Source organism: Etheostoma spectabile, chromosome 15 (genome assembly GCF_008692095.1).
Source record: "Etheostoma spectabile isolate EspeVRDwgs_2016 chromosome 15, UIUC_Espe_1.0, whole genome shotgun sequence".
Taxonomy (NCBI): domain Eukaryota; kingdom Metazoa; phylum Chordata; class Actinopteri; order Perciformes; family Percidae; genus Etheostoma; species Etheostoma spectabile.
The window spans coordinates 6,899,803-6,913,078 of record NC_045747.1 but is presented as its reverse complement, the minus strand read 5'-3'; the positions used below and the strand labels follow the sequence as shown (position 1 = coordinate 6,913,078).

Genomic DNA, 13,276 nt, shown 5'->3' with positions numbered 1-13,276 from the left:
CTCCAGGCAGTACACTCAGGTTTTTTTTGTTGCTACAGCCTTACTTGGTCTGGTATGACTAGAAGCTCATGGTGGCTAATGTTAGCAATTGTTTGACTGATGTTGTATATAGTGGATATTAGTGAGTCGGCTCACTGACTTAATGATTCTTCTCTACTTGTACTACTGTAACACTATGTTTTAGCATGTATGTGGCCGCAACAAATACATAGTCTGGGTAATATATAAGTCAGGTTACAGTTGTAGGATTTTTGAACTACTCATGTGTTCAAGGAAGATTTGGCAATAAAGCTGTGCCTATTAAGTGCAGTATATGACATATATATATAGTATATGATGAAGAAAGCCTAATGATTTTGTATGATTTTCTATGGCTGCATTTTTGTGCTCTCTTAATTTGATATATAAACTCATGGTGTGAATTTGCTTGTTACTCATCTAACACTGTAGGGTATCAATTTGCTGACAAACCTCAATGCTCTCAGATGTGTCATCTGATTACATTTTGATGACCTATTTGAATGTTGTGAAATATTAAAGCATGCAACATTCACATCATTTGCTTGTTGGATTATTAGAGCTCTTAAAAAGCACAGAAAACATTAATGATATAATGTGACACTTGTTTGTGGAAGCCACTGCTACTGTAATCTATACCATCGATTTGTGAATGAAAGTAGGCCGTTTTTGGGTTAACAATTTGTCTATTTGCCATCTCAGTGGGATTCACTCTGTCACGCCCTTTGCTGATGACGCCAGTGAGAGACTGAGACAGAGGACAAGATTTTCTTGCCCACGAGGCTGATGACCTCAGCTGTGACTTTAACCTCACACATTGACACGCTGACACAGATCACTGACCAGGCCACTGGGCCTTCCGCTCAGCAAGATGAACAAACACGCACGCACGCACGCACGCACGCACGGACACACGGACGCACGCACGCACGCACGCACGCACGCACGCACGCACGCACGCACGCACGTACGCACTTATACTGTGTCAATTTGTGTAGTTCCTTGAAAGAGGTCTGTTGTCTTGCATACAGCCTATAGTTTTTCCTTTTCAAATTTAAAAATATCTTGATTTGAAAAATATCATCTATTAGTGAGTGAGACATTAGGTAGTTTGCAGTAATATCCCATGAACAAGATAGGTGGTTTAGGCCTACTGTATATTGATTTCTATTTTTAGCAATGAAACCAAAACACTGCAACTGCTGCTAGTCTTTTTTTCTTTCATTTGATCCCTTGCCCTCTTTTTCGGTCTGTATCTGTAAGCTGCATAGTAAGGGCATTCACTGGTCCAGTGAGAGGAAATTCCACAGGAGTAGCTTTCTGTGGTGGGTGAAAATGTCGTGGTAGGCAGTGGTGGAGTGGATCTGAGCACAGCCGGGCTTTCTCTTTACAGATCTGCATGGGGTGCATGGCAGTCACCAACTCATCACAGTAAAACAAGTTATGACATTCAATGCTAGGATAAAGTTTAAAATGTGATGTCCGGGTTAGGACGGGAGAGTTGGATAATGGATGAATAGAATAGAAAGCAGTGAAGATTATCGGCTTTCTGATTCCAGTTTAGAGATGCTATTGGTTTCATAGAGTGTGTATTTGTTCATGTGTATGGATTTTTCCTATGTGCTTTTTAATTACCATTTACAAAAAGGCCACATGAAAAAACTTTGTCATTCCAGTTTTCAACCAGGTTCCCGCTACACTAATTGCTCTTTAATCAAATACCGGACAATTTTAGCAATCTCTTTCAAATTAGGGGACCCACTTTGTTTAAGGACAAAAATCCTTTATGGTGACGGTGAAAAATTTGAGGAGGGATCATGGTAGAATCTTAAACTCCTTTCGAAATGAAAACTGTAATTATGACCAACTGCCACTTAACTGTGGTTTTGGATTTTTTCCAGGAACTCTGTGAAGTCAGTTGGTGCTCTGTAACCCATAATACACTGAAACTGTGCAATTAAGGAGCATTGGCATAAATTGTTATTTTTGCCAAAGAACAGAAGTATAGGGTTAATATGCTGTTGATCTTAACCAATAAAGTTTGAGGTCAATCTTGTGACTAAACACCACGATTGGCCTCACAGACAGGGCTTGTGTGTTAGAGGGAGGAAGTGTCTCCTGACAGAGGCTCATGATAGCCATCCTCAGGAGTTATCAGGATTATCAGGACGTCCTATTCTCACCAGCTAGGACAGGTTTCCTGCTAATGACGCCAACAGCATCAGAGCTGCTGGGAGGCACCAAGGGTCACTCTGAGGTAGAGCGAACACAGCCGGCCTTTGTTAGGCTTTGAAGCTACTCTTTGCTGTTTTTATCCCTGTTGGACATGTGGAGTAAAACCTGCACAGATGCCAATCCCAGGCAAGACCCCAGAGTTATCAACAGGCTCCATGCTACAGCTAAAAACAAATAGCATGTGAGGAAAGACTTTCTTTCGTACATTGAGTATAAAGTGTTGTTTTTCTGCAGGGAATGGCAAGTTTGTTTGATAACTACAATAGACACATCCAGGAAAGAGAGTTGGGCTTTCAGATTATATTTAGGGGCCAAATGCTCTTATTTCAGTGGTCCAAAGCACATTTTGATATGCAGAGCCTTTTTAGGCCACAGTGGTTCTTGTTCCATTACTCACATCCATTGCGCTCCAACTGTGAGGCTTGTAATGAAATAAAAAATTACAAATAGTAACACCTTATTACATGCATGCCTGGTTTCCATGCGTGTGAAGGCAATTTGAACCTAGATGAATGTGGACAGTGGACTCCAATAACAATGAAAACTACTCCATAGAGTAAAGAAATTACAGATTATAAATACACTGGCTTTTGCTAAAACAAATACAGTATCAAAACAGGGTTTGATTTCCTTACAGTCTTCAAAATGATTTACCAAAATATAAAGTATGTGTTGTATGATGGCTGTTTGTCACAGTAGTCACAGTTTTTCAGTTAGCAGTTAGACAGAATTCCTGCTTTCACTGTGGCGACCCCCTGAGTTTCCCTCAACAAGACAAATGCAGTACTACATCTCGATGACCCATCCAGCTCATCTACTGTCATGCTCAGAGAGGCGTAGAGAATGTCCATGTGGTGCTTATCCAGTACATGCTGCACTGGAGAACAGAGCAGCATCATCATGTGATTTTTTTTTAATCATGTTTCAATGTGGGTTAGTTGAAAAACATCATGTTTGGCTGCAATGTCTTCTTTATTTGGCAGATCAGTCAGCAAGCAAGTTTACAGTTTATCGCTGAGAATGGAGTCCAAGATTAATATGGGTTTCAATGCCAGGTTAAATGAGAGGTAGGGAGAGCTAACAAAGAGAGACAAAGAGAGAGAACTAATGTTGATGTGTGTTTCACATTGATGCTCATTAGTATTATCTTAGTTTTGGTTGGAAGGGCTATTGCCTCAGAGCGAGAGCAGCAGCAGCATATAACAACTTGGAGACATAAAAAGAATTTTATCACACACACACACTAGAGCCGGACCGATAAAGGATTTTGAAGGCCAATACCGATACGAATATTTGGTTATTGACGATATATTGGCCGATATATATTTTAAAAGAAAATCCAGAACGCGTTAGAAAACATAAACAGATTTCCCTAACATTAGTTATTTGTAGTTATTTATGATTGTTATGACAATAACTTGTTTTATTGTCACAACAGAACAGAGGAACATCAAAATATATTAAAGTTCTGAGAAATAAAATGGATAAAAATACAAACTTAATAGATGAAACTTTTGTTCTTTGAACAAAAAACACATTAACAAAAAAAAAAATCTGTGTTGCAGACATTGTAGAGTGCCGTCTGGTGGAAAAACTACGAAACACCAACGCTCATAACATTGTTAACAGTCCATTTGTATTTTTTAAATATTCATTTATCAGAATTATTTATTTGTCATTATAAATGATTCTGATTAATGAATATTGGAGTAATTTCTTTAAAAAAAAAAAATTAATTGGCATTATAAATGCCGATACCGATAGATTGGGAAATGCCTAATATCGGCCGATGATATCGGGCCGCCAATATATAGGGCCGCCGATATATCGGTGGGCTCTAACACACACACACACACACACACACACACACACACACACACACACACACACACACACACACACACACACACACACACACACACACACACACACACACACACACACACACACACACACTTGTTTACATAAATACACAAAGAGAGATATTAGAGATATTAGAGTGTGACCTCCCCATCTACTTTCATTCACACACATACACACATCCCAGGATACACTTAACAGAAGCAGAGCTTGGCTCCAATCAGGGCTGACCAGGCTGTGTTTGTTTTACTCTACAGCTGTTTTTAAACACATACATACAGAGAGAGAGAGATTGAAACATAACTGACAGAACCTCTGTCTCCACTGTGTCTGTGAGGACTTCACTGTGTTGGGCTTTTCTGTCACCACAGAGCAGGCACACACACCACACAGTTAGCACAATCCCGGCAAAGAGGTCATTATATCAAAATCAGGTTTAAAACAGTTTTAAGTGGTCTGTGGCACTTTAAATAGGATTTTGCATACTATATGGACTTTCACTGCTCAAGCTTTTTTAAAAGCTGAGAATTAGTGCAAGTAATGTTTATTAAAGGCTGGACGGACGGATAGCTACAGTAATTATTATTATTATTATTATAATTATTATTATTATTATTATCTGCACCATTTGTGATTCATTTCCTTTTCTTATTGTCAAGGAATTCTCACCTTTGACTAAATGTACAGTATAATAATATTTCAAGCATTTAACTGCATCCAATAAATTTTACATATGACTTCATTGTGACTAGTGTGTCACTCTTGTGCTTATTCCTTCTGTGTCATCCAGGAAATATATTGGGCCAGTTTTCTCCAATTAAATTACATTATTCAATTTGATCAACACAAAGAGCTTAGTGTCAGAGACAGATAAAACTGTCTGGGATGGTAGAGATGCATACTACACGCATAAACAATCACATTTTAGATCTAAGTTACAGTTTTTGTTGTTGTTATGGCCTTTCTTTCTATTTTGTTTCTCTCAGTGGTGTAATGAAGAAGTGCCAAAATTGCCACATGCAGTTAACACACAGGAATTTACAACAACAAACATCTGAGGACACATTGGGCCTAACACACAATCAATGTGATTGATTATTCAGTATGCTGTTAAAGTTAATGTGTGTTCAGGTAGGGTGGGATACAGTATGTCTGCAGATATGGAAAAAATGTTGTGAGTGACTTGTTGAGTGAGTTGGTTGTGATTGCTGATTGGGCTGACCTGTAATTCAAACTTGTCATTAACTGCTTTTATGCAATTGTCATAAACATACAGAATAGGGGAGAAAAGTCGACAGCAAGTGAAGTTAACAAGAACTGAACAAATATTTTCTACATTTATAATCAAAGTTTTATAAAGGAAACTTGGAAAGGTTAATCTTTCCGATTCACACTCCCAGTTAAACCAGTGTATCACATTTACATTCAGTGGATTCTGTCAATCATCAGCTGCCTGCTTCTCCAGGCCCTCTGATAAGACACAAAAAGTTGCTAGTACATATCAAGGGTCTGAAAATATTGAGTTCCAGTAAGAGGGTTTTCTCCCATGCTGGCCTGTCAGGCTTGAAGCAGGCCAGACGCTAGAGTAGGTTGGGGTGTTTATCTGGCACAGAGACCTTGTTGCTCCGGGGCATATAGCTGCTTCGGTCTCTTGGCCGAGGTGAAGTGAGGCTGGTGTCAACATCACATCTGCCATGGAGATTACCATGGTCAGAGAAAAAGCATTTATTAAACAGTAACAAGTAAAGCAAAAGGCTGGTGGTACAATATTGTCATATAGGGAGACGGCTGTTCTGTGGGGAGGGAGATGATCAAATGTTGGGTGTGATTCTTCAGACACTATTAAAGAAATGTTTTGGTGCTACCACTTTAAAGTAAAATAAAGGTTTTAAAATCTGTTTTAAATCAAATCTTTTTTCAAGAGTAATCCTCAAAGAAACAACATATCCAACGTGATATCTACTGCAAACTAACAACATACAAAGCCAAAATAGTGTAAAAAGTATGAATTTTTTTTTTCTTCATGTATATTTGTTGTAGTTTAAATATTAACCAAACACATATGAATCTATCTCAATAGCGTGGTAGCCTACTTTTTCTTTGAAAAACATAACAAGAAATCCCAATAGTTTTTTATTTGGTCACTTATAGATTGGTTTGTTCTTTGGGGCACAGATTTTCAACGTGTTTTAAGCCAAGGACCCTTTAACTGAAAGATAGATGGATCAGGGACCACCTATATGTTGTATAAAATTAAGTTGCATATTAAACTGGGCCTACAATAACATGTAGTGAGGCCTAAAGCCTATACACGTACATTTTTAATGCATAGAATATGAAGCTATTAATAACTGTTGACATGCTTTTATGAATCGTGTTTTGTTGGCACAGTGAATCCTTTGGATTAGTCCTTTGGATCTCTGCGCTAGGGAATGAAATACAGGAATTAAGCATTTACAGTTAAAGAAATTAAGGCGCAGGGGTCACGTGAACAACGCCCGCGAGGCGTGGTTAGCTCGATACTCGTCATGTCAACAGGTGTGTTAGAAGGTAACAGGAAATTGTATTTCAAAGTTAGCCAGAGGATGAAAAATACACTTTCATTTATTTCATTGGTAGATGTGCGTTTGTACCTGATGTTATTAAACCGTACTTGGTGGTTATAGACACATATTCTCCTTCCGAGTGAATTAGCTAGCTAGGTTAGAAATTACAAACGCCATGCTATCGCGCTATGTGAAGCGGGTCAAATCTGGTAAGATTAGCATGTTAAATGAAGTTTGTTCAAGGTGGCTTAGTGACTAGCTACAGCGATGTCTAAAAATCATATTAAGTGCATTTTTTTATTGACTTAGCAAGCTACCCTTAGAGAATTTGTAGTTGGCTAGCTAGCTTGTTAACGTTAGCTAGTAACGAACGTTTGGCTAGCTATGTAGCTAGTTAACGGTTAGTTTGAGCCCGTCCTGTTTGTCAGTTTAAACGCATCAACTAACATGTTATTTGTTAATAGCCTGCTATTTCTACCTGTATATTTGCTCCTACACAACAAAGTAGTCAACTAATTGGTATTTCTCTTAGCTAAATTAAGTAGATGTTCGTATCATCGCTACCTTCGTTCTCCGATAAAATAGCTGCACCAAGCTTCTGAAAAAGCCTAGCGTTACAAGTTCCCTGGCCTGATACTGGTGATTGTTTGAGTAGCTGCACCAGTGTTTTCATGGCTATTGATGACTTTCTTTCGAAACAATGGTTCAAAGTCTGTACAATGCCACCACTGAATGAAAAAACACTTCATCATCATGAGATCATGAGAATTATCACTGTTTCAGGTCCTCATGTTCCCTGAATTGTTGATCATGTTATTTTGTTATGCATAATAATCATAAGATGCTTTAATAATGAATACATTACCACATCATCTGGTGCTGCAACCCAAACGAGCACCAGCATCTGTACGGGCTAAGAGATCCTTCTGTTTCTTGTCTAACCACAATTGTTTTGTCTTTTCCAGCCCTGAAACGGTCGTTTGAGGTGGAGGAGACAGAGTCACCAACACACGCTTCACCTCTGTCTCGTAGGAACACCAACCCCCTCCGCTCATCCACCTCCTCCACATCTAGCCAGCGTAGCTATGACCTGGGCTCCCGCAACTCTGACTACTCCTCTTCCAGATCTTCGCCCTCCGAGTCCTCCAATCCACGTTCCCCAAAGGCTGGCATGAGGCGCATTGAGTTATCAGGGGGTCGTAACCCTGACACAGCATCATCCCGGCGCACAGAAATGTCCATTGAGGTCTCCTCTAAGCAGATTGACAACTCACCCAGTCCTGGCATTGCCCGCTTTGGCCTCAAGCGGCCTGAGGTCAGTCTGAGCAATCGTAGTACTCCCCTGGACAGCTCCTCCAACTTGACTTCCAGCTCCACAAACAGGCGGGCAGAGCTCAGCATGACACGGCCCCATGAGCCCCCCGTCCCTCCCAAAAGGATGGAAGCCCCGCTGTCCTCGGCCCCAGTCTCAAGGATCCCTGAGCCCCCTCAGAGAAGAGCAGAGTCCACGTCCCCAATCATAAGCCCAGTTGAGGGGGCCTCCAGGAGGCCGGAGATGCCCGTCTTCAGACAGTCGGAAGGTTTGGTGCCAAGCAGTGCAGTAGAGAACAACAACCACCTGCCTCCTGCACCTAGTGCTTCCCTGCCTTCCCTGGAAGAGCCAAGGGTGGAGAGGGTGCAGTCATCTTTCACAGAGCCACCCACAGCCCGGCCAACAGACAGTAAGTACCTGCTCAGTTCAGTATTCAGCAGTTTTTTTAACTATCTCTTGCATGTAAAATAGTTGGGCAATGGTAAGCTATGTTTGTCAAAGAGACCTGCTCAAGGTGGAATTTTAGCCTCACACAATTTACACATACAATCTGTGTTTTTTTAATGTATGTGCCACTTGACCTTCCTCCTTTCTATAAATTGTAACCGGTTTTAGCATGGTCATCCAGTGACTTACAACAATCCGGCAGCACCTACGCTGTGATGAAATCAAATTATCATTGCTTTTTCATGTTGTTGCTCAGTTTCTCATTTTCGTTTCTGACCGATTTTTCATTTGAACCTCATCTTGCAACAAACTCATTCAGTCTTGTTGAGGCACTTAAAGATGCAGACAGAATTGTACATCACATTTAAATACTTCTTCTATGTTTCACACTATTTCTCCCCTTTTTAAAACTATTATTTTGTAATATACACACTGAACACTCAAATACATGTTGATTTAGATTTTTAACTGGAACTCTGTATGACATGCAATTAAACCTTTACTCACTTTACATTGTAGTTATTCAGGATTTCTGCGCTTTTTGTTGCACCTAGGAGGCAGTTGTGAAGTAACAATTCCAACCATAAAAAGCACAAGCAGAGCTGCTTTGTGAGATAGTCTGTCTAGGACTGTGAATGTAGGTCAGGGAGGGTGATGATGAGAATCCCAGGGCTGCTCTCAGGACAGCACTTAAAAAGAACTCAAAAGCCCAGGTCACTTAAACTTGAATCAGCCACTTGTTAAAATCACTGTACTTTCAGATTGCCTGAGAGAGACACCTGCAGTGTACAATTTCTGTGTGTGTGCTGAATATGCGTTAGGATCCTTTACTTGTTTCTAAAGGGGAGATTTAATTCCATTGATACAATATATAAAATATGTGTATAGTCCGACGGTGTTTGTTATGGAAGTGAGGCTCACCGTGTGTAGAAAAGTACCGTAGTCAGCGGCTGCCACTGACACAGTGATGCACACAGTTTTGATGGGAAGACAGTGTTTTATGTTCGCTGCAAATACAAACTAAATCACCTGATTAATGCAACATAATCACAACGTCTCCCGGCCATTTCCCCCCGCAGAAAGCTGCTACCAGCCAGGCTACAGCTAATATAGTTAGCCTAAGGAAATAGGTGGGCCGTCTGTCCCAACTGACGTTACGGTTCGGAGCCGCAATGCGAGGCTGGAACCGTAACACTAATCTACTACAGAAGTCTGTGTCTGATCTAACGTCATTTACACAGATTTAATTGTTCTTGATTACACAGAGTTTGCTGCTAGTGCGCGTGACATGCAGGTCTGATCAATTTATCAAACAAACGAGCTGGCCCCACTAGTCGACCACAACCTGAAATTTAGAGGAAGCAACATGCAGTCACTGTCATACACGTTAGCCTGGATTGATTATTATATGAATACAATGGTGTCTTAGTCCACCAGCATAGTTCTACCCAATTTCCATCTTCAAAACCACTTCAGAAGAGTAGTCACAGCGTTTACTTGCTTTGGTGTTTGTAAAGCATCAAAGTTCAACAGAGAAGGGTTCACATTAGAAAAGATCCTTTTTCATTTTTTTCTTCTATGTAGATGAACTCCCCTACAAAATCACCGCAGTAGTCCAGAATGATTTATTTCCAAATAGAGCTATTTATGTCATCTTGTAAAAAATTACCTTTTCTTTTTTCATATTGCAATATATCACAGGGGGAAAAAAAAACATTGCCATGTCAGATTTTTCCAATATTGTGCATGCCTAGTTAAGACATTTAGGATGAATATTCCTATTATCAAGAAAGTAATTCCCAATATTGAATTAATTTTGTTACTTCCTGTTGCAACCAAACAGGTTACGCTACTATCTGGGCAGTCTTGGCTCTCAAACCACACTGTGGTGCACAACAAGGTATCTTGGGAAACTAGCTGGATTTCCATGAAATATATTCTGGATATTCCTTGTCCTCAGTGGATGAAACCTAATATTCAAGGTTTGCAAATGACCTTTCTTTTCGCGCCAGTCTTAGGACAAATTTTGCATTTTTAACTGAATTGCTGGCAAAGTTCTACCTAAATTGTCAGTATGTTTATTTCATCAGTTTCTTTGTTACTGTGGTGTGTAACGAGTTGCAGCCTCTAGGGGCCATTAGCAGGCCTCTAAGCTGTTAGTCTACTTTTTATTTTTTGGTGAACTGCTTGTGCAAGGCTGAGAGTTATAGAGCATAGGTTATGTGTCAGTTTCAACGGTAAGCTTTCTCATTTCATTATGTTAATTCACAACTAGACTTTAATAGTTTGAGCTTGGAACTGGTTCTTATGGTGGGAAAATATATATATTTTTTGGGCTGGGTTTAAAAAAACGATTTTCTGATTCAAATTGATTTTATAATCGAATGAGCCAATATTGTTTCATTAAATCCAGAATGGATCTGTGTATCATATGAAACTAGAACACCTGAGGAATCCATTGGTACCAACAATGGGAGTTAAATAACGCTCCAAAGAGGGGAAATACTGGCATGGCCATTTTCAAGGGTGTCCCTAAACCTATCGCCTCAAAATATCCAAATTAATGAGTCACTTAATACTCACTGACTGTATAGTCTGTAGAGCTTTTTTTCTTCATCAAAAAATACTTTTCTTGCAGGTTGTTTTTGCTGTTTCCTTCCCTAACTCTTATCTTATTAGAATGGCTAATGTTTTGGTGTGTGAGTACTGTTATCTGGAGACGGCTGTGCTTCTGGGTTTCTCTCACTGGTAGAGTTGTTTCCAGGCGTAGGCGGCTGGGAGGTGATACATTCCAAATCTGGAGGTCATAAAACATTCAACATAAAAATAGAAAGCCTCCAATTTCCACTTTTTATGCTGGGTTGCCTGTCTGTGTCTCTCTCTATCCACTGTGCTTCCTTTGCAGACAGCCTTTTTATTTTATATCTTCCTCTTGCTGAGAATATTCCTTTTCTATAATTTCTTAGGTACCACAGTATTGGTTAATCAATTAGCATATGTGCATGCTAAATATCTAATTTGTGACCTTGTATCAGTAGAAGGGAAGTAAGTAAGGAAAAGTGAGAGCATTAAGTCTCAACTTCTGCCACATTTGGCTCAGGTTACCACCTTTCTGCTTAGCTGTGCATCTGGTGGGCGGGAGGTGCTGCTAGAAAGAAGCTGGAAAAAGCAAGAATCAGATAGGAGGTGGAGTGAGAGAGAGGAGGAAGAAAAACGGAGAAAGACATAAAGCGTGCAAGAGTGTGATTTCCTGTAAGGTCTGTCTGCAGGGAGAAAACAAAATTACAGAAGCCCACTTTAACCTCCAGTCATTTTGGAGTGAAAGTAAACCAACAGACCACACTGCTTTGACCACTTGCCCAAAACTGCAATTTACTTTCCATTGCCTCAACAAGTACACGCAGTACGGATTCAGGAAAATTCTTTAAAGTAGTTTTTTTCTTGCATAAATATTTTATATTTCTTCAGAATGCAAAACTGAAAACGTTTTCTGTTTCTGTTTACCTTTGCTGCTTGTATCAGCACTGTATCTGGTGTGTTTTTGTGTGTCCCATTTGTCCTACTAGACTGTTGCTTGAGGACTGGACTTGTAGTGTTTGTCTGTTTTGTGCTCACAAATGTTAATTGTATAGTTCTTCTTACACAGATGATGAGGTTAAGAAGGGCTCGCCCAGAGGAGAGTGCTGAATGAATATACAGACAAGCAATAAGCTGGTTGTTTTTGTTGCGGCTGTTGTAAAGTACAAGGTGCTTTAATGCCATACTCTGTTTTGGTTGATTTGGCCAGCTATAACACACTCACAATTTATTCATTCTGTACACAAGGTGTGTGATTGACACCACACAGTCTTTTTCAAGACAAGGATGTCAACATAATCCATTCCTATGATGGGAAAGTTGAGCAAGGCAACCTAAAGGCACACTATGCAAGATTTGTAACTTAATATAACAGCTTTGAAGTAATTTCGTTGGTAAACAAATTTGTAGTAGGGCAAATCCTGCTGATGGCAAAGCTCCACTGCTCAAACCTTTGCTAGCGACGTCCCCCCGTAGGCCTGCATGACTTGGGGAAAAATATGATTTTTTTAGTTAAGAATTGATATCATGATTCTCTGCCATATTATTATTTTTTTTCTCACGAAGTGTAATGTTTTTTGCACACATAAACGCATCACCACAAGCCTGTCAGCATGAAGAGAAGGAAGAACATTGGTTTTATAACGATTAATTGTGCAGGCCTAGCACCCCGCCAAAATCTCGCAAGAATCACAAATTGCTTTACTACTATTGGTTCACGCTACACCCACCAGAACCTTTTTGAACATTGGTGACCAGCACCAGATATCTATTTCAAGTGTCTTCATTATGCACGTTATACGCACAACCAGACAACACAGTGAGACCGCTGGGCTCTCCATGGATTGTTGTCGGGTCTAGGAGGCAGCATAGACGAAGGAGGGAGAGGAATAGCGGGGCTGCAGGTCTGGTGTTATGCTAACAATAGCATAGCACATAAGCCATCTCTACCAAACCTGAATGTGTCAGCTTTTAGACTCCAATTGACTTCATCAATCAAAGAAGAACCTTTTTTGATTATTTTGTGTTTATTAAAGCCCAGTTGGCAACAATTGTTAATGGTGACTCATCATCTTATGATCTGTTGGGTTTTGTGCTGGGCTCTTGAGTGCTATTCTAGTTTCACCACATTAAAACAGTATTCATCTTTTAACATAAAGGCCTTTTGATAGCCGTGTGTGTGTGTGTGTGTGTGTGTGTGTGTGTGTGTGTGTGTGTGTGTGTGTGTGTTGCTGCTGCTGCTGCTGTATAATAACAGACTCCCTTGTCAAGACTTTATAAT

The 13,276-nt window shown here is 40.0% G+C and overlaps 1 protein-coding gene and 1 long non-coding RNA gene across 8 annotated transcripts in view; one reads left to right on the top strand and one right to left on the bottom strand.

Moving 5' to 3' along the window:
- Positions 1-13,276, top strand: part of septin9a (septin 9a) — a 69,703-nt gene that overhangs the window by 21,806 nt on the left and 34,621 nt on the right. For 3 of the 7 annotated variants that reach the window (XM_032538424.1, XM_032538428.1, XM_032538426.1), the window contains one exon: positions 7,625-8,380. The exons of 2 other annotated variants lie outside the window; for them this stretch is intronic. In XM_032538424.1, the coding sequence (XP_032394315.1) occupies positions 7,625-8,380 (756 nt within the window). Of the gene's footprint in view, positions 1-6,527; positions 6,869-7,624; positions 8,381-13,276 lie in introns of those variants that run through there. 2 more of the 7 variants (XM_032538429.1, XM_032538427.1) reach the window with 2 other exon arrangements.
- LOC116703636 (uncharacterized) lies at positions 5,427-7,628 on the bottom strand. The gene is made up of 2 exons (XR_004335475.1): positions 7,224-7,628; positions 5,427-5,802 (listed from the first exon to the last, which is right to left on the bottom strand). It is a non-coding gene; the product is annotated as an uncharacterized LOC116703636 (long non-coding RNA).